Raw genomic sequence first — 20649 nt, 5'->3', positions numbered from 1 at the left:
AAAGAGCAGTGGTTATGGAGAAACTCCCGTAAGCGGGCACTTGGTTTTTAAATGAGAATATATTTAAAAACCAAGTGCCCACCTTTTCCCCAGGAGATTCTCCATAACTGCTACTACTCTTCATAGGAGGGGACCGCAGGGAGTCACCCCCATGACATCTACCAGCCTTCCAACCAGTACAGAGGCTCAACACAGCCACACTCAGGAGCTGATCCTACAACCCCATACTTAAATTGGTGAGATCCTTACCAGAGAGCCACTGGCTCTTTCACACTGAACACTTCTCTGTACATTTGTCATGAATACATGCAGAAACAAAGAGCACCACATATTGGTCATTGGTCTCGGAAAACGGTGTCTGTTCCTATAGGAACTGTCAGCCCAGGTCGAATCACTAAAATAATTGAACCCACAAATGTAAAAACGGGGATTGAAGCTCCAAGCCACAGACTCCGTCCCTTTTTTGTTGTCGTTGACCTTTAACATAACATGCAGACCTGTTAGTTTACCTGGTATTGACAAGCACACCTTTTCAACTAGATTTCACGAGATAGAAAGTCTAGTTTCTGACGAGCACTGTACGTTTCAGTCTTTTTCCATCTGTAGTTTGTTCAGTTTCAACATACAGCCAAAAATTAAAAACACTGACCAGTAAAAAGTAGCTTTACATTTTAAAAACCGTACGATCTGTACCACTTCAGCGATAGACTGAATAGCGCCCTAGGGCTTGGAATTTCTCCTTATAGCCCAGTCATTTTGCAGCAGTGCTTTAAACCTAATACACTAAGCTTAAGTAATACTACACGTCTCAAGAAATGTACACAGATGTGGAATATAAAGATTTCTCAGGAGCAGTTATGCATTTAAGCTGTTAAAAAGAATGCGACAAAGGGTTTTGAAGTTAGAACAGCAATCCACAGATTTCGCAGGACAAAGCTTTCAGAATACAGTATTCTTGACGATGTCGCTCTTCAGTTTCTCGTGGTCGGGATAGAGGACCCAGGTATTGATATCATTACATGGAACCACTGTTGACAACTTGACATTTAAAAAAAAAAGTCTGTCTGATACAGTCAAACTGATCTCAGCGGTCCATGGAAGGGTTCACTGAGGTACAATAACTGCACCCAGCCTGAATATCATATTAAAGATATAGCACAAGATTAAAACTGTTGGACAACAACCGTTAAAATGTATGAATGCATTCCCAGAATTCAGATAAAGTGTTCCCTGAAGAACAGATGGCAAATCCCAGAAGTAGCTCATAACAAAGCACCACTGTACTGTAATGTGAGGGACTCACCCGTAGGCATGTCTGAAGACTCATCCATAGGCGGACCTGAGAATACGGTGACGGAAGGAGGCACAGAGAAAATAGACGTTTTTGCTTGTGTATGTACAATATATGGGTGTGTGTGTGTGTGTGTGTGTGTGTGTGTGTGTGTGTGTGTGTGTGTGTGTGTGTGTGTGTGTGTGTGTGTGTGTGTGAGAGACAGATGAGAACTGACTGAATACAAGGTCACAGTGATGGTCTCTGAGTCAAAGAGCTGGTCGGATTGGTAGTTACTGTAGAAAGAGCTGGTCGGATTGGTAGTTACTGTAGAAAGAGCTGGTCGGATTGGTAGTTACTGTAGAAAGAGCTGGTCGGATTGGTAGTTACTGTAGAAAGAGCTGGTCGGATTGGTAGTTACTGTAGAAAGAGCTGGTCGGATTGGTAGTTACTGTAGAAAGAGCTGGTCGGATTGGTAGTTACTGTAGAAAGAGCTGGTCGGATTGGTAGTTACTGTAGAAAGAGCTGGTCGGATTGGTAGTTACTGTAGAAAGAGCTGGTCGGATTGGTAGTTACTGTAGAAACACCTGAGATTTACATGTAGGTAACACCCCTTCTCTCCACCCTCCATCCCGAGACAAGGGGCAACAACAACAACGTAACAGGAAGTCCCATGGCAGCAGTCCCACATCACTTCCTCTTCTTAGGGCTCTTGTCAGCATCCCGTCTACTCTCCTCAGAGTTCTCCCTCTCTGCTTTGAGACTGGAGGCCGAGGCATTTTTCGCTGCTGGCTGGTCCTTAGCCTTCTTGGCCTTGGGTTCGGCCGGAGTGGGTTTAGCCTTTCGGCCCCCCAGGACCCCAGAGAGCAGGGTTTTGAAGAGCCAGATGGTGGCGACAGTGGCCAGGAGGGACCAGAGCACCAGGTGGCCGGGTAGAGTCTGAACGTGGTCCCGTACCTGCCTTAGAGCCTGGGCCAGAGGAGAGTCAGGACTGGGCTGGATCGGGAACTTCTCCTGCACACAAGTTAATATGTAAGCCCATGTACATACACAACAAAGACACGTAAGAGTGTGAGTGTTGTTGGTATGCATGTCTGAGAAATCAGATTTGGTACACCTGGCCATACAGCACACAATAGTATGCACCACACACACACACAAAAAAGCAAAGGGGAGCGTGAATTCCATATAGCCAATACAGCACCACATCTGGAGTTGAGGGGCAATCATCATAAGCCACAGTACTGATATTATTAGCACAATACAAAGTTACAACGTAACCCAGTTGAGCAAAAAGGCTTAGCTACCTTGAGTCCGTGCTGGCTGAGCATGCCCTCCAGAGTAAGGCCACCCAGCTGCACTGCAGGATAGAACTCCTCTGAATAGCCTCTCCTCCACCACTCTTTAGGACCAGACCTGACAGGGACACAACCAATACACCACCCGTTACCATAGGAACATTTTATTTGTGTCTGGTTGAATCGAGTGGCTTTATCGAATTCTGACGATTAGCATGCTGTACATTTTGTGGGCATTCTATGAATAACATTACTTAATATAGTGAATATTTAAGTTCACTTGTATATCGTAACTGATTTTATGAATGAATAATCTAAGGAATTCATGGGTTAACCATTAGCACTCTCTCCCCAGCACACCCACTGCTGTAGTGGATGTTGTAGGCTGCTCACCCGTCCTGTGCGGTCTGGGTGAACCAGTACTTGTAGAGACTGGCTCGGAGGTAGACAGGGGGGGCCTGGCTGAATGGGTATTGGGCTGAGTCTGTCTGGATCAGTCTCACCACTGGGAGACAGGGAGAGATACAGAGTCATGTGTGAGCAATGTAGTGCAGCATGTTGGTAAGTGGTCATCTGAGTGTTGCTGATATTTCTCCTTTGTTGGAAGGTTAATGATCTACGACGCGTGAGTAAATCATGCCCACCTCACACTGACTAGCCGTTTTACATGTCAGGCGCATACCACTGAATTTCTGGGCCCGTATTCATAAAGCGTCTCAGAGTAGGAGTGCTGATCTAGGATCAGTTTTTCCTTTAAGATCATAATCAATAAGATTATATAGACTGATCCTAGAAAAGACCACAGGGCTAAAAACATCCATCAAGAGTCAAAATAAAAGTAGTCCGCCAGATGCAACCTGCGCTTTCCTCATATTAAAACAAAGACGTCTGTGCTCTATACTTTAATTGAAAAATAGAAGTCATTATCCCAGAGTGCAGTACATACCATCCTTATTGCCCTGCAGTAGGCAGTGCACTAGGCTTGTGAACCAGGGGCTCTGTTCGGCCAGTCCCTGGGCTGCCTGGCTCATCTGCCAGTCTAACCGTGGCTGGTGGGGGGCCACCACTGGAGGGGCCATGCCCACATTTCCCGGCTTATACATGAACTCTATCTCCTAGGATGGCCAATTGGGAAAGGTGCATTGAAACACGATACATCTTTTGCAGAACTATATAAGATTGTTTTACTTTATAAAAGTCAAGTAGTTGAGGAAGATAATGTGATTGAGGACATTCCATGTCTAATATTGTGAAATCTGAGAAAAAACTAAACCGAAAACTTTTCAGCCAAAACTATTATTTTTGGTCCCTGCTCTCTTACCGTCCAGGTATTCTTGTCCATGCTGCCCTCTAGGACGACCTCTGACCTCCCGTCCACCCCAGTCATCCTGCTGTCCAGGCTGTAGGCACTGACCAGTCTATAGCGCTCCACTAGGCTGTAGGCCTGTCTCACCTCCGGGAGAATCTTACTGCTGTACACCTGCTCCATGGACGAGTAGGGCACCTGGGGACGAGGACAACACCATGACCAATCAGAGAGAATCTTATAAACAGTGCTAACTACTAGACCAATAGTAACTCCAACAGACCAATTAGGTAGATTTACGCTGTCTTCATTAAAATTATTCACCATTACACAAAACACTGACTTAAAGTAATTAGATGGGTTTTACTCAATAGATGAATGCAAGTATGAAAGAAAAATATTTAAGTTAACAACCAATTAAAAAGGCTCCCTGTGTGATTGAGAGGTGTGACTCACCACACTGATAGCAAACACGGCGACTGCAGCAGAGGCAATGACAGCCCATTGGACAAGACCCCAGAGCTTCCAGAGACAGCCTCTAACACATACACACCTGGGGAGAGTAAACACAGATCTGAGATCAGTGGAGATTAACACAAAACAAGGATGACACACGCTGCACCGGGGCAGACCACTGTTCTGGGGTCAGCAAATGCAGTGGAACTAGATCTACAGTTGAAGTCGGGAGTTTACATACACCTTAGCCAAATACATTTAAACTCAGTTTTTCACAATTCCTGACATTTAATCCCAGTAAAAATGTCCTGTCTTAGGTCAGTTAGGATCACCACTTTATTTTAAGAATGTGAAATGTCAGAATAATAGTAGAGAGAATGATTTATTTCAGCTTTGATTTCTTTCATCACATTCCCAGTGTGTCAGACGTTTACATACACTCAATTAGTATTTGGTAGCATTGCCTTTAAATTGTTTAACTTGGGTCAAATGTTTTGGGTAGCCTTCCACAATAAGGGGTGGATTTCGGCCCATTCCTCCAGACAGAGCTGGTGTAACTGAGTCAGGTTTGTAGGCCTCCTTGCTCGCACATGCTTTTTCAGTTCTGCCCACAAATGTTCTATGGGATTGAGGTCAGGGCTTTGTGATGGCCACTCCAATACCTTGACTTTGTTGTCCTTAAGCCATTTTGCCACAACTTTGGAAGTATGCTTGGGGTGATTGTCCATTTGCGACCAAGCTTTAACTTCCTGACTGATGTCTTGAGATGTTGCTTCAATATATCCACATCATTTCCTGCCTCATGATGCCATCTATTTTGTGAAGTGCACCATTCCCTCCTGCAGCAAAGCACCCCCACAACATGATGCTGCCACCCCCGCGCTTCACGGTTGGGATGGTGTTCTCCGGCTTGCAAGCCTCCCCCTTTCTCCTCCAAACATAACGATGGTCATTATGGCCAAACAGTTCCATTTTTGTTTCATCAGACCAGAGGACATTTCTCCAAAAAGTACAATCTTTGTTCCCATGTGCAGTTGCAAACCGTAGTCTGGCTTTTTTATGGCAGTTTTGCAGCAGTGGCTTCTTCCTTGCTGAGCGGACTTTCAGGTTATGTCGATATAGGACTCGTTTTACTGTGGATATAGATACTTTTGTACCCATTTCCTCCAGCACCTTCACAACTCCTTTGCTGTTGTTCTGGGATTGATTTGCACTTATCGCACCAAAGAACGTTCATCTCTAGGAGACAGAACGCGTCTCCTTCCTGAGCGGTATGACAGCTACGTGGTCCCATGGTGTTTATACTTGCGTACTATTGTTTGTACAGATGAACATGGTACCTTCAGGAGTTTGGAAATTGACTCAGTTGGCTGATTTGTTTTGATTTTCCCATGATGTCAAGCAAAGAGGCACTGAGTTTGAAGGTAGGCCTTGAAATACATCCACAGGTACACCTCCAATTGACTCAAATTATGTCAATTAGCCTATCAGAAGCTTCTAAAGCCATGACATAATTTTCTGGAATTTTCCAAGCTGTTTAAAAAGGCACAGTCAACTTAGTGTATGTAAACTTCTGACCCACTGGAATTGTGATACAGTGAATTATAAGTGAAATAATCTGTCTGTAAACAATTGTTGGAAAAATTACTTGTGTCATACACAAACTAGATGTCCTAACCGACTTGCCAAAACTATAGTTTGTTAACAAGAAATGTGTGGAGTGGTTGAAAAACGAGTTTTAATGACTCCAACTTAAGTGTATGTAAACTTCCGACTTCAACTGTATTTCGCTATTGAAAAACTCCTGGCCCTAAGAATTACCATCTTTGAATCACAAACTGTATTACAGATACTGTTTTTACTATGATATAGTTCTACTCACCCCAGCATGGCTGCCACCACCTCCCAGGTGAGAGAGAGAACTCCTACCCAGATAGTGGGTCCTGTCACAAGCTTCAACCAATTGCCAAACTGCTGCTGGGTGAAGGCTACAAAACAGGACAAATGCATGAAACAAAATCACTTAACCATTAACATAATGTACTGTCAATGATTGACATCCTACAGGAAATAAAATAAAGCAACACTACCGAGTCACTAGGTATACAGTAATATATAGATGTTAACCTACCGAGTCACTAGGTATACAGTATTACAGTGCCTTCGGAAAGTCTTCAGACCCCTTGACTTTTTCCTTATTTTGTTACATTGCAGCCTTATTCTAAAATTGATTAAATAAATTAACTTCTTATGGGCAGGTGGGACGGTAGCATCCCACCTGGCCAACATCCGGTGAAATTGCAGAGCGCTAAATTCAAACTACAGAATTATCAATATTTAACTTTCATAAAATCACAAGTGTAATACATGAAAATAAAGAATAAATTCTTGTTAATCCAGCCGCTGTGTCAGATTTCAAAAAGGCTTTACGGCGAAAGCACACCACGTGATTATCTGAGGACAGCGCCTCACATACAAAACCATGAAAAACATATTTCAACCAGGCAGGTGTGACACGAAAGTCAGAAATAGCGATATAAAAAACACCTTAGCTCTTCTTCTGTTGGCACTCCAAAAGTTACATCCAGTTACATCACAAATGGTCCTTTTGTTTGATAATGTCCTTCTTTATATCCATAAATACTCAGTTTAGCTGGCGCGCTTTAGTCAATAATCCACCCAGTTTCCCTCCATCAAAATGCATCCAAAATGAATCCCAAACGTTACTAATAAACTTTTCCAAACAAGTCAAACAACGTTTTAAAATCAAACCTTAGGTACCCTAATACGTAAATAAACGGAGAATCATTATTGTCTTTACCGGAGAAAAATACCAAAGAACGCGCTCTCATTCACGCGCTTAGAAACACTACAGCCAAAATGGGGGCCACCTAGAAAAACTACAAATTCAGGCTCATTTTTCCAAAAACCAGCCTGAAACTCTTTCTAAAGACTGTTGACATCTAGTGGAAGCCCTAGGAACTGCAATCTGGGAGGACTTTGCCTTATCATAAAAGTGACAGCCTTTGAAAATAGCTTCCTAGCTTCTGGGCCTGAGTAACAGGCAGTTTACTTTGGGCACGCTTTTCATCCGGATGTGAAAATACTGCCCCCTACCCAAGAGAGGTTAAATAAAAACTCCTCAGCAATCTACACACAATACCCCATAACGACAAAGCAAAACATGTTTAGAATTTTTTTGCAGACGTATTAAAGGTAAAAAACAGAAATACCTTATTTAGGTAAGTATTCAGACCCTTTGCTATGAGACTCGAAATTGAGCTCAGGTGCATCCTGTTTCCATTGATCATCCTTGAGATGTTTCTACAACTTTATTGGAGTCCACCTGTGGTAAATTCAAATGATCTGGAAAGGTACACACACCTGTCTATATAAGGTCCCACAGTTGACAGTGCATATCAGAGCAAAAGGTCCACCATTGAAGGTCCCCAAGAACACGGTGGCCTCTATCATTCTTAAATGGAAGAACTTTGGAACCCCCAAGACTCTTCCTAGAGCTGGCCGCCCGGCCAAACTGAGCAATCGGGGGAGAAAGGCCTTGGTCAGGGATGAGACCAAGAACCAGATGGTCAATCTGACAGAGCTCCATAGTTCATCTGTGGAGAAGGGAGAACCTTCCAGAAGGACAACCATGTCCGCAGCACTCCAACCAGGCCTTTATGGTGAGGCCAGACGGAAACCACTCCTCAGTAAAAGACACATGACAGCCCGCTTGGAGTTTGCCAAAAGGCCACTAAAGAACTTTCAAACCATGACAAAAAAAATCTTAAAACCTGTTTTTGCTTTGTCATTATTGTGTGTCGATAAAAATTTTAAAAGTTGCTCAATCAATTTTAGAATAAGGCTGTAACGTAACAAAATGTGGAAAAAGTCAAGGGGTCTGAATACCGAATGCACTGTTAACCTACCGGTTTCAGAGGTAATAGTCTTGGCCTCCCAGTCAATCTCCAGTGTGAAGAGCACTTTAGTTCCATAGATGATGACAGCAAATACAGCCAGCAACACCAATGACATTATGGTTTGGGGCCAGGCTGCAAAACCCCCAAAAAAATCATTAGATTAGGTACTCTTAGTATCACAAACAGAGCCCATCATTTGTTTTTGTCCAGCTACTAAAAATGTATTTTGTAAGTTACGCTAAGGGGTTACCCATTAGGACATTAGGAATGTTAACTGTAGTTAAACAAAAATACATCACAGAAGTACTTAAACAGGATAACACCTGACATCCTGCCAGATCAGACCACTCTGCCCGAGAATAAAACAATGAACCACCCCTTTTTCCTCTCCCTGCCATCAAGACTCAAGGACACCCATCGGAATGTCAATGTTGGCCAACTGGAGAGGCAGAATAGGAAAAGGAAGCTGATCATTACTGTAACAGCCTTTGTGTTTTATAGTACCTTCCACCAGCTTAAACACCATACTGGGTGTGGATCATGCTGTATTAGGGAGAAAGCTGGCCTGAACGTCTACTCTGGTGTTACATAGTGAGATGTGAGAGTTGAAGGTTGCATAAGAAGAGAAGTGAGGTCATACTCTTGGCGCTCTTCTTCTTGCCGTGGCCCAGCCAGTAGCTGATATGGTCGTCGTCCAACAGGGAGAAAGTCAGAGCCAGGGAGAGGAGGGGGAGGAAGCCATTGTTCCCCAAGAACATTAACTTCACCTGGTACACTGCCTGGTTATCAGTTACAGAGAGAAGTAGGTAGGTGTAGTTAGATAAAGGCCTCATGCAAATGACATGTGTGGGGTAACAATCCTGTAACATTCAAAATCCCCTTAGACATGTGTATAGTTAGGTGTCATTCATTCACCATCAAGCATACAAATGTCACACAAATGACACACACACACACAGTCTAGAGCCTTATAGCAGCATCGGAGTCTGGCGATTCCCTGGATGATAACAGACTAGATACATTATACTGTAGGTAGGTGTCTTTCTGAACCTCTCCTCTCAGCCAGACCTCAACTCATGATAGCGATTTAGGCGGAAGGTGGAAACTTTGAAAACAAACTGGAAGCCTATAGATCAGTGTGTTCAATGCTTTCTTAGACATTTGACATGCTCATGTTTAGCAGCTGCTGGTGTAACCACACACCTGAATGTAGAAGGCTGCCAATCGGAGGCTGCGGATGGGGGCAAAGTAGAGGGGGGGCACAGCGATCTCTGTCACCAAAAGACCGACAGTCCCCAGCTTCAGGTACCAGTCTGGCAGCTGCTGGATGAACCAGGACCAGGGCAGGGGGATGCCCTGGGCCTCAAACATGTGGTTCACCGCTGGGAAGAGGGAAGGGTTTGATGGGGTGACAGAGGGGAGGGAGGATACGAGACACAGATGAGTAAAGATTGAGCCATAACACTGCACCTCACACTTTTTTTGAGATCACGTTTTTAAATCTCTGATACTTTTCCTGAACTGCGACTGATGTGTAGTGAGGCTCCAGGCATCATCATCATGGAAGTTAATGAGAATTCTGCCGCTGGGTGAGGTACATACCCCTTACATGATGCACACTTTACAATCATAGCCAAGCACATGCATTCCTTCCTCATTGTCATTATTAATAAATCTACCAGCATGAGTAATGTATTCATTACTCAACCAGTCTTCACATTACATTACTCGTACCATTGAACATAAGACTCCCAATTAGTTGCGGTCCAGAAGTTGTTGGGACACTGGCCTGACATTGGGATCAGGAGTCTCAATTTCAGCCCAATGTCCCAACAGACTCCCGTTTAGTTGCAGTCCCGAAGATATACTAAACAAAAATATAAACGCGATGTAAAGTGGGTCCCATGTTTCTTGAGCTGAAATAAAAAGATCCCATAGGCACAAAATGCTTTTCTACCAAATTTTGTGCACAAATGTGTTTACATCCCTGTTAGTGAGCATTTCTCCTTTGCCAAGATAATCCATCCACCTGACAGGTGGCACATCAAGAAGCTGATTAAACAGTATGATTACACAGGTGCACCTTGTGCTGGGGACAAGAAACGACCACAAAAAAAAATGTCCACCAGAGCCGTTGCCAGAGAATTTAATGTTAATTTCTCTACCATAAGCCATAATGTCATTTTAGAGAATTTGTCAGTACTCCATCCGGCCTCAGAACCGCAGACCACGTGTAACCACGCCAGCCCAGGACCTCCACATCCGGCTTCTTCACCTGCAGGATTGTGTGAGACCTTAAATCGACTGATTTCCTCATATAAACTAACTCCGTAAAAATCATTGAAATTGTTGCGTTTATATTTTTGTTCAGTATACATTAAACAGTACAGTTTTGTCATTATGGGGCATTGTGTGTAGATTAAACAAGGGGACAGGTTCCCCTGTCTCACCAGTGAGCCCCCACCAGCTGGGGCAGTGGCTGGCCAGCTTGGCGACACCGGAGCCAAAGGTGAGGCGGAACAGGAGCCAGCGCACCAGCCAGAAGGTCACAGCGTCATGCTGACGGAATGCCGAGCGCCACCGCAGGAGGTTGAGCGGCGCGACAAGCACGGTCAGGAAGCCTGCCTCCAACAGCAGACTGTCCCTACGGGAGGGAATCAAATGAGACATTAATAGTCAAATACCGCCCTCTTTGAAAAAAAAAATCCCAACTCCTCCTCACATCATAACTATAAATGTATAGGGCACTGAAATCCCTCCAACAACCCAAAATCTCAGGTCTCAAAGAAATTACAAAGTTGAAACATTAAATCAGTAAATACAATCAATAGATTACATTTCACTTGAAATTCCTGCACTAGAAGGTTACATGAAATTCCTGCTCAAAACAGTGGCATACAGTAAATATTCAGCGAGCTTCAAATCCAATGACACCACTGCCTTTCAGGAAATCAGTTAGCCTAGTAGAAGCAATGCCAATTAGAGCCAGAGGCACTGAGATGGCAAAACATACTGGTAGCTGTGCATCTTAAAACTGGTTGTAGGTTGGCACTCTCTTCATGCAGAACCAAATGGTGTGCGTTAGGGGATAGCCAGCTAACTAGAAACAGTTCAGACACACCCATTGTCATTACTACTACTTATAAAAACACAACCAGGCCACTGTTTATTATCCATTTACCACTCCATGCAATTGCTGTGGAAACCAATGCCTTACACAGGCCCAGTCCTGGCCGTTCTGATGCCCGAGGCGAGACAAAAACAAATGCCGCCCACCCTTTACCCCCGCAGAACTAGAATAGTCCCTGTAAGCAAAATGACGTTGAAAAGACATCTAAAATACGTCTTTATCAGAGGTGGGAAAAATACGTACTTTTTAGGTCTTTGTTTGTCCTGATTCCTGTGACAAATACATTTTTTTAGGATATGGTGTTCGCTAACATGTCAGCGCATTTTTTTATTTGACTGGGCACCATTTCCGTTAAGCTATTTGATTGGACGAAACGTGCATGATGTAAAATGTGTCTGCCTCATTACATTTTCATACATATTCTTTCTACCATAGGCTAGACCTGCTACGTGATTTTTCTTGTTAGATGATTTTTTTCATAGACAGAACGTTGGTGGATGCATCTCTCCAACAGCACCCTGGAGAGGCATGCTGGGAATGGACCAGCAAAATATTTTTCCACCCCTGCCTTTGACAAAGTGGGCGCTGCTTATCACAAGGTGGCATCAGAGCTCACCTAAAAATCCCATATGCCACTGGTTGAAAGATATTGTCATTGTTTTTGGGCAGAATTATGTGAGGTTTAATGTGTTGTTTAAGTTATGCCTTGATCAGTTTAGCCCTTGTCAATCTACTGCCCTAGGCAGCTGCCTGATCATGCCTAATGGGCAGCCCGGCCCTGGCCTTACGCCATCTTGCTTTGCTACAACCAGATATCAGTAAATGTGTTGCAATTCTAGCACATCTCCAAGCTTATCTAAAAGTCAATAACTCCAAAACCATATTACATGTGTGATAGATGTCCTTCAATGCAAAGTCTGCTTACCTTTCTAAAATATGCATGATGTCTAAGACGGACAAAGTCTCAACAAGCGTTCTAGTCACAAGAGACAACGGGTGCACTGTACGGTAGCTTGTAATATGTAATCAACACAGAATTATGAAGAGTGGATAGTGAATTTGACTGGCAAATGGTTCCAATAGCAGTTTCTTGTCTGACACTGATGCTCTTGCAGTAAAACCCATGGCTGATAACAATATGACGTCACAAAGACCCAGTAGACATTGTGTTCAGCAATAACACTTCAGTAAACAAAACACTGTCCGTTTCAAAGTCTGAGCTTTGCAGCCTATCAATTCGGCCCATATGAGAATTCAGAACAGATCACTTACCACTGAAAACGCAGAAAGTCTTGACCCACCTGTCAAGAGTAAAAGATGTTGATTAATTTACTGTACCATTTATTTACAGTACAGTATCTAACCAAACCAATGGCAGACAGACAGACAACCATCCCCACCCACCGACCTGACAGAGGGAGAGGTAGAGGACCCAGAGGCAGAAGAACACCAGGCTGTCTCGGAGGGGCTCCAGCAGGGCTGCTCCCAGGGCTAAGAGCGCCCCCGCCAGGCAGAGCAGCTCCATTGCCTGCTGGGCGTCCAGGTCCAGACCCAGCCGGGGCCCCAGCCACAGCAGGGAGGGGTGGGCATGTATCTGCTCCAATACTGGCCTGGAGCCGTCCACACGGGGCTCCACCAGGCGCACAGGCAGGACCCCCTCATTGCCATAGAGACCTGGCCACAGAGACAAAGAGCAGGGATGGATAAACAAAACAGAGAGGGAGGGAGGTTGTGTTTATTGAGAATGGGGTTAGTGAATAGAGGTCATGTTCACATAGTTAAAGTAAGTGGGTTTATGGTACCCTGCTAAATAGGTCAATGGTCATGTATGTGAAAACAAGACAGTTGTTTTATCTGTGCTGTCTGCTTATTCAGTCAAATGGAACATGTGAAAGAAAGGTGGAGTTTAGAAGTTCGAACATCTCATTAAAAGGTATTCCAGCATATTAATGAATTATTACATTACCATAACATTGCTTACGGGTTGAGCCAATATTGTGATCAACTGATTGGAATGTAGCATTATGCATGGTGTAACTTTTTAATAAAAAAACAAAGCATACAGCTAGTCTTAGTACAGTTAATTGGAATGTAGTGCATTTAGTGTACACTTGAGACGACAGGTGAAGCTGAGAGACCAGAAGTGGCACTACAACATACCTGGCACACAGAGTGGACCAACTGAAAGTATGCTCACATTTGGGATTAGAAGCAGAGAAATAAAGTAAAACACAGAACACTAAATTGTGCAATGATGACTCAGTCATGTTCAATGCATCTCATCTTGCCAGCACTGGTCAAATGAGATGTGTTATTTCAGTTAGGCCACCTGCTGCCAGTCTGTAAAGTGACTATGGAGTGGATTGCAAGTAATGGACATACACATATTTTGCACTTGGTAAAATGTGTTTTGGATATGTGGTTCTCTCATCAATAGCTATTGAGCCAAGCATGCCATGACTATGAAGATAACACGATCTAAACCAGGGGTGGATGGAGAAAAATCCACACTTGAATATTTTCTAATAAGATTTCAGTCTTCAATAGCTCTTACACAAAGCGTTCCATGACTATGAAAATGATCAATTCTATATTATAATCTCGGCGGTTTGAGCCCCAAATGCTGATTGGCTAAAAAGCCATGGTATATCGGATCGTATACGACTGGTATGTCATTCTTTTTACTATTCTAATTACATTGGTAACCAGTTTATAATAGCAATAAGGCACCTCGGGGGTTTGTGGTATATGGTCAATATACCACCGCAAATGGCTGTATCAAGGCACTCTGCATTGCGTCGTGCTTAAGAACAGCTCTTAGCCGTGGTATACTGGCCATATACCACACCTTCTCGGGCCTTATTGCTTAAATCGGGGGAGAATGGACAAAAATCCATGTTTGTTTGTGTAAAGAAAAGAACAAACAGACCTTGTATTCCAAAACGCCTGAAACCAACATCAGCGGGAGTATGTGATGATTAGAATTTGGCGGCGTCTAGTCTGAAATCCAGGCGTTTTGGAATACAAGGTGTAGCGTTTGCACCTTTCTTTACAACAGTGGTGAAATCCACGGAATGTTCCACACAGGAACAGCTGACGACAATACCGCACCGAATAGATGGCGAGCTGTGAAGGATTCCAAGGATAAATGTCATTAACAAACACACACACACACAGGTTCTAAATGCTGAGTTGATCAGCAGGTGGACCTAACCACTACGTGTAGCAGCCTGAGTGAATGGGGCCGTCCATTAATCACCCTCCTCCCACCCCAACAACCTGCTATTTAACAGAAAGAGATATTTAAGACTAAACGTAAAAACCAAAAGTTTATATGAAAAAAAATACATTTTTATCCATCCTCCCCTGATTATGAATAAATCATTTTCATAGTCGTAGCGTGCTTTGCGTAAAAGCTATTGAATATTTAAAGAAAGAAAAGAAAATTAAGAAAATCAAAATGTCCTTAATAAGAATAAGCAGTGGATTTTTGTCAATCCTCCCCCGATTCAGAATGTATACTTTTCATAATAATAGAACGTTTGGTTCAATAGCTATTGAGACAAAACGGAATAGCAACCCAAGATTCATTATAAAACTAATTTTACCTTGGTACATTTCACATACAATTTGCATAATAAAATGGCTGCATGATAAAGTAAAGTGGTGTAATGACAGTGATGGCAAATCAACATGACAACAAGTTCGTATTTAGACTGGGAAAAAGTGAAAATGATACTACAAGTCAGATCTATTGTATACTGTTAGGGATCTGAGCCAAGCTCGAGTACTGGACTGATGACGGGTTATTCCCAACGCACTCAGCGCTTGCAGAAAGCTTCAGTGTGCACATTCTGGGGGAAATCCTAACCCTCAAACAGACAGACACAGCCATAAAAAAGGCACCGACAACGACCGTGTAAAGAAAACATCCACTTGCCCCAAGCAAATATCTAAACGGGCCAGTGAAGTCAGGACGTGGCCATAGCATTTAAGGCCACATCACTTCTATCGCTGCCAACCTACATACGAACTTGTTAACACGCGAGATCAGGATGGTTCGTACGAGGCTAAGACCACCCTACATTAATGTTTGGTTCCCCTTACTACGCGTAGGGCCATTCTATAACAAGTCATTCACCTATACAACTAGTTAATGTTTATAAATAAATACGAACACATCAATGTAGATCTGTGTACGTAAAGTATCAAACTGAATAGTCTAGTGAATATACACTCAAAAGACAATCTCCTTTTCTAGGCCTAGGCTATAGTGATGGTGCATGAGTTGTAACACTGTAGCAAAGGCAATGAACCTAACGAAATAGCTTAGTACGTGGAAGTTGTCATTAGGTCGCCCGATCAGTCCAACAACACAGGCTAGTTCAGAAAGTAGTCATTTCATCCTCAGCAACTACATTAACCAGTTCATCATCACAAATCACAACAGTTGGACATTGAGGAAGCAAGCGAAACATTTGGAAAAAGTGGGAACCACCCGACTCAACAACGCAGAGCTGAACACCAACAGTCAACCAATAATAAGGTTCCTTCGATTACAATTAATAAATAGATGTTAAATAGAGAAATGTTGTTTTACCTGGTATCTGAACATAGAGAGATGCAAAAGCAAACATGTAAATAATTGCCATACTCCATAAAAACATATGACGCGGTAGTCTGGTTTCCCCCATGTTTACGGCTTGGCGTTCCTGCTAAATATAAATATAAAAAGATTTTCTACGTCTTTCAACACAGCACGAATAAATAACGGCTGCTGTGCAACTCATCCAGTACGGTAAAAAAAAAAAATTAAGTGGATGGTGCAGAAGGCGTGGTTCTTCGTCTTCTTCTTCTTCTTCTTCTTCTTCTTCTTCTTCTGTGGAATTTATATCGCGGTTGGCAACCAACTTTAAACTGCATTACCGCCACCAACTGGACTGGAGTGTGGACCAGAGATAGCGATGGTCTCTAAATCCTACCCAATAATCTCGTTTTCCTATGGAAAGGAAATACATCATTAAATACTACATCCCCTGAACATTTCCCCAGCTCTTTCTGGCTCTTCAACCCCATTACTCCTCAAATCTAATAACATTCGCTGCCTTTCTCTCACATATTTCTAGCACTGAAATAGAACATGTTCCACTGTCTCTGTCTCCTGCTGACAATGATCACACCTCCAAGTCGGATGTTTCGCCAGCACTTTCAATGTACTATTTAGCCTTGTGTGTCCCAGTCTCAGCCTTGTGACCACTTTCCTCCCTTCTGTCTCGGCCAGGGAAGTGTCATTAGTCCTTTTTTGTACAGCCAGAAGAGTTCAAGAAGCGATTAGTGAAGTAGAGCAGTGGTCCCTCAGGTGGGGCTTCAGGTTTTCAGTTGAGAAAACACAGACTGTGTTTTTTTCTAGAAAGAAGGTTGGGGAGGAAATATACTTGAAGCTGTATGGAAGGAATCTGGAGAGGGTGGGAGGGGTTTAGGTTTCTGGGGTCTAGTTTGACACTCGAATGACATGGGCGGAGCATATAGAAAGAGGAGTGGGAGGCCCAGGTGCACAACTGAGCAAGAGGACAAGTACATTAGAGTGTCTAGTTTGAGAAACAGACGCCTCACAAGTCCTCAACTGGCAGCTTCATTAAATAGCAACCGCAAAACACCAGTGTCAACGTCAACAATGAAGAGGCGACTCAAAGGGATGCTGGCCTTCTAGGCAGAGTTGCAAAGAAAAAGCCATATCTCAGACTGGCCAATAAAAAGAAAAGATTAAGATGGGCAAAAGAACACAGAGGAACTCTGCCTAGAAGGCCAGCATCCCAGAGTTGCCTCTTCACTGTTGATGTTGAGACTGGTGTTTTCCTTTGACAACTACTCTGATAATATGCTCCGCCCATGTCATGCGAGTGTCAAACCAGACCCCAGGAACCTAAACCCCTCCCACCCTCTCCAGATTCCTTCCATACGGCTTCAAGTATATTTCCTCCCCAACCTTCTTTCTAGAAAAAAACACAGTCTGTGTTTTCTCAACTGAAAACCTGAGGGACCACTGCTCTACTTCACAAATCGCTTCTTGAACTCTTCCGGCTGTACAACAAAGGACTAATGATGCTTCCCTGGGGGGTACCGTTATCCACCTCATAGCTTTCTGACATAGAGCTCCCCACCCTCACTTGTATTGATCGCCCAAAAATAAAATCCTTCGTCCAGTTAAAAACCCTTCCTCCGACCTCCATATTATCCAGCTTGATATATAGGCCTTTCTTCAACATCATATCATAAGCCTTCTCTACATCAAAGAAAACGGCTACCACCACCTTCTTATTTGCCTTTCCTGAACCCACTTTGATAGGGTGACATTAGTCCTCTACTCTCCAGAAAGTAAGTCAGCCTTTCCGTTATCATCCTTTCAATAAGTTTACATATGTGAGATGTCAACGCTATCGGCCTATAGCTTGAAGGACTAGTAGGGTCTTTCCCAGGTTTACTTATTGGCACCACTACCGCCTCTTTCCAACTTCCTGGCAGCAGTTTCCGTTCCTGCCACACCTTCTTGTAAAGGCCCAATACTTTCCCCATTGCAGTGTCACTGAGATGAGCCATCATGATGTAACACATCTCATCCTTCCCAGGAGATGTTACCCCAGCTTTAGCTAATGCTCTCTTCATCTCAGCCAAAGTAAAAGGGCCATTCAATGTATCCCCCACCATCTCTCTCTGATCCAGGACCCCCGAATGTTCTCCTCTGACCCTCTATTTCCCACGCTGCCTCTCTTCTGTCAGATTGTTTGAGCTGTGCATCATTCACAAATGCCTGGGTTAGCATCTCTGCCTTCTCCATAATCTCCCCACTTTTCAGCACAGGGAGATGCCAATCTCTTCTGTCCCCACTCATCCTCTTAACCATCCCCCATACCTCTCCCGCACGAGTGGTCCTGCTTATGTTTCCACAGAACCGGCACCAATACTCCCTCTTAGCTGTCCTAATGATCCTCCTTACTACTGCTTGTGCTTGTTAATACTGAATCAGGTGCTGGTAATTATGGGACCTTTTCAACATTCTGAAAGCGCTGTTCCTACCCTTCACTGCTTCTCTACACTCTTCACTCCACCAGGGGACTGCGTTACTCTTTCTCCCCCCTGTACCCATAGGAATCACCTGCCTTACAGCCCCTACTATTGCACCTCTTAATCCATCATTGACTGTTTCTATACCTGTATTAAGATCAACCTGAGACAAGTTCACTCAACTCCTGAAACTGACCCCACTCTGCTTTACCAAATATCAATTTCCTACTGATTCTTCCTCCCTCAAGCCTACAGTACACATGATAGGATAGTGATCACCACCCACTGTAGATTCCTCCAAAGCCTCCCAACGACATCTGCCTGCCATTCAACTTGAGATCAAAGTAAGATCCAGAGCAGATTCATTTCCAGTTACTGAGTCAATCCTGGTTCCCCGGCCGTCATTAAGACTCACAAGCCCTTTCTCATCCAGTATTTCCTCCACCACTTGTCAGTTCACATCAGTCCGTAACCCTCCCCAGAGCATACTATGAGCATTAAAATCCCCACACCACATTACCCATCTCCTATCTTGACCTTCTACATTCCCAAGGGCCAGCAACTCCAATCTCTTACACAGGTTGTGAAAGTTCACTATTACCATATTCCCCCCCTCCCAACCACAACGATACCACTACATACTACTGTTCCACTCCCTCTCCCACACACCTATATGGGTTCCCTTGCTTTATAAAGGTAAAACACCCTCCACCTGCCATCCTATCTCTATGGACTGCAACATAACCTTGTAATACAAAATCTAGAGTAGGTTTTAGCCATGTCTCCTGGAGACATATCACATCAGGTTAAGCTGGTAACTCTTCAATAAACAGTTTGAACTCTTGTCCATTAGCTATCAAACTTCTGGCGTTCCATTGAAGGATTAACACAATAATGCAAATGAACCAATACATAATTCCTGGCTGGAATCCACCTTTTTACACTCCACCACTACACTCCATCCCGTCCTCCTCAACTCCTAACCTCCCTACCTTTCCATCCATCTCTGCTCCAGTCACAGCCCAGTGTTCCTCAACCACCTCCACCGGATTTCCCCTCCGTTTCGTTTATCTTTGTTGAAATCTATTAACTTAGCTATATTAAATAATCGTTTATCTATCCTAATTCAACAAATGTGGACAGCTTCTCAGCCCGGTGTGGTTTCTCACTTGCTTTGGCCACAATAGAGAGCTCCACAGTGGAGGTGTCATAATACCCATAAAATCTAGTGGTCAAAGAGGGAAATGGTTCCAATTGTTTTTCCACCATTCATTTTTCCCATAGGGAATTTTGGAAACACTGAAAAGTCACCTCGTCCTAAAGAGATTTACACGGTTATCAAAATGTCACGCCAGGGTAAGCCTACATGAAACACAGCCCTTATTTTAAGTGTTTCTAAAATCCAATTTGCTGCCACTTGCAGTTATGGAATGTTTTCAGAGTATAATTCATTGGCTGATTCCCTGATGACCTGAATGGAATGTGATTCTTCCTTAACCCATAGCAAGTCTCACTCAGTCCCACTACTTCAAAATGGGGAAAGTCCTCAACAGCACTTCCAATTCCCAAACAGGCTTTTGGGCACTAGAGTTCTCTACATAACTATGAATGAAACTTCAATTAAAAAAACAAAGCCTACACAAAAATAATGATCTTTGTATCAGTCTTTAGTTACTGTTGCCTACAAAAATGTTATCTTCATTCAAATAAAGCGGGTAAATCTGACATTCCCCATGGGTTGTGTCGTGGTAGCTGGCTGTCTAGACAGGGAGGACGGGTAATTCCAGGTCAACCCAAGGCTCCTGACATTTTAAGCTGTGCAGCTCCTGTTTGAATGAAACATCAGCAGTGGCACTGGTAGTGCATGGACGCTACAAGGTGGCGAAAGCGTTCCACAGGGATGCTGGCCCATGTTGACTCCAATGCTTCCCACAGTTGTGTTAAGTTGGCTGGATGTCCTTTGGGTGGTGGACCATTCTTGATACACACAGGAAACTGTTGCATGTGAAAAACTCAGTAGTGTTGCAATTGACACAAACTGGTGCATCCAGCACCTACTACCATAACCTGTTCAAAGGCACTTAAATATTTTGTCTTGCCCATTTACCCTCTGAATGGCTCACACACACAATCCATATCCCAAGGCTTTCAAAAATCATACGTGAACCTGTCTCCTCCCATTTATCTACACTGATTGGTGGATTTAA

General features: G+C 43.5%; 1 protein-coding gene across 1 annotated transcript; it reads right to left on the bottom strand.

Annotated features, from left to right (window-relative positions):
• Positions 1–835: 835 nt before the first annotated feature.
• On the bottom strand, positions 836–16243 carry LOC106609306 (lipase maturation factor 2). The gene is made up of 14 exons (XM_014207975.3): positions 15981–16243; positions 12789–13054; positions 12653–12681; positions 10701–10894; positions 9454–9632; positions 8891–9029; positions 8260–8382; positions 6213–6318; positions 4331–4427; positions 3890–4072; positions 3515–3683; positions 2962–3073; positions 2578–2686; positions 836–2284 (listed from the first exon to the last, which is right to left on the bottom strand). The coding sequence occupies exons 1-14, from the start codon at positions 16072–16074 to the stop codon at positions 1961–1963; spliced, it is 2124 nt and encodes a 707-aa protein (XP_014063450.3). The 5' UTR covers positions 16075–16243; the 3' UTR covers positions 836–1960.
• Positions 16244–20649: the final 4406 nt, after the last annotated feature.

Source organism: Salmo salar, chromosome 07 (genome assembly GCF_965601325.2).
Source record: "Salmo salar chromosome 07, fSalSal1, whole genome shotgun sequence".
Classification (NCBI taxonomy): domain Eukaryota; kingdom Metazoa; phylum Chordata; class Actinopteri; order Salmoniformes; family Salmonidae; genus Salmo; species Salmo salar.
This window is presented reverse-complemented; position numbering and strand designations above follow the sequence as displayed.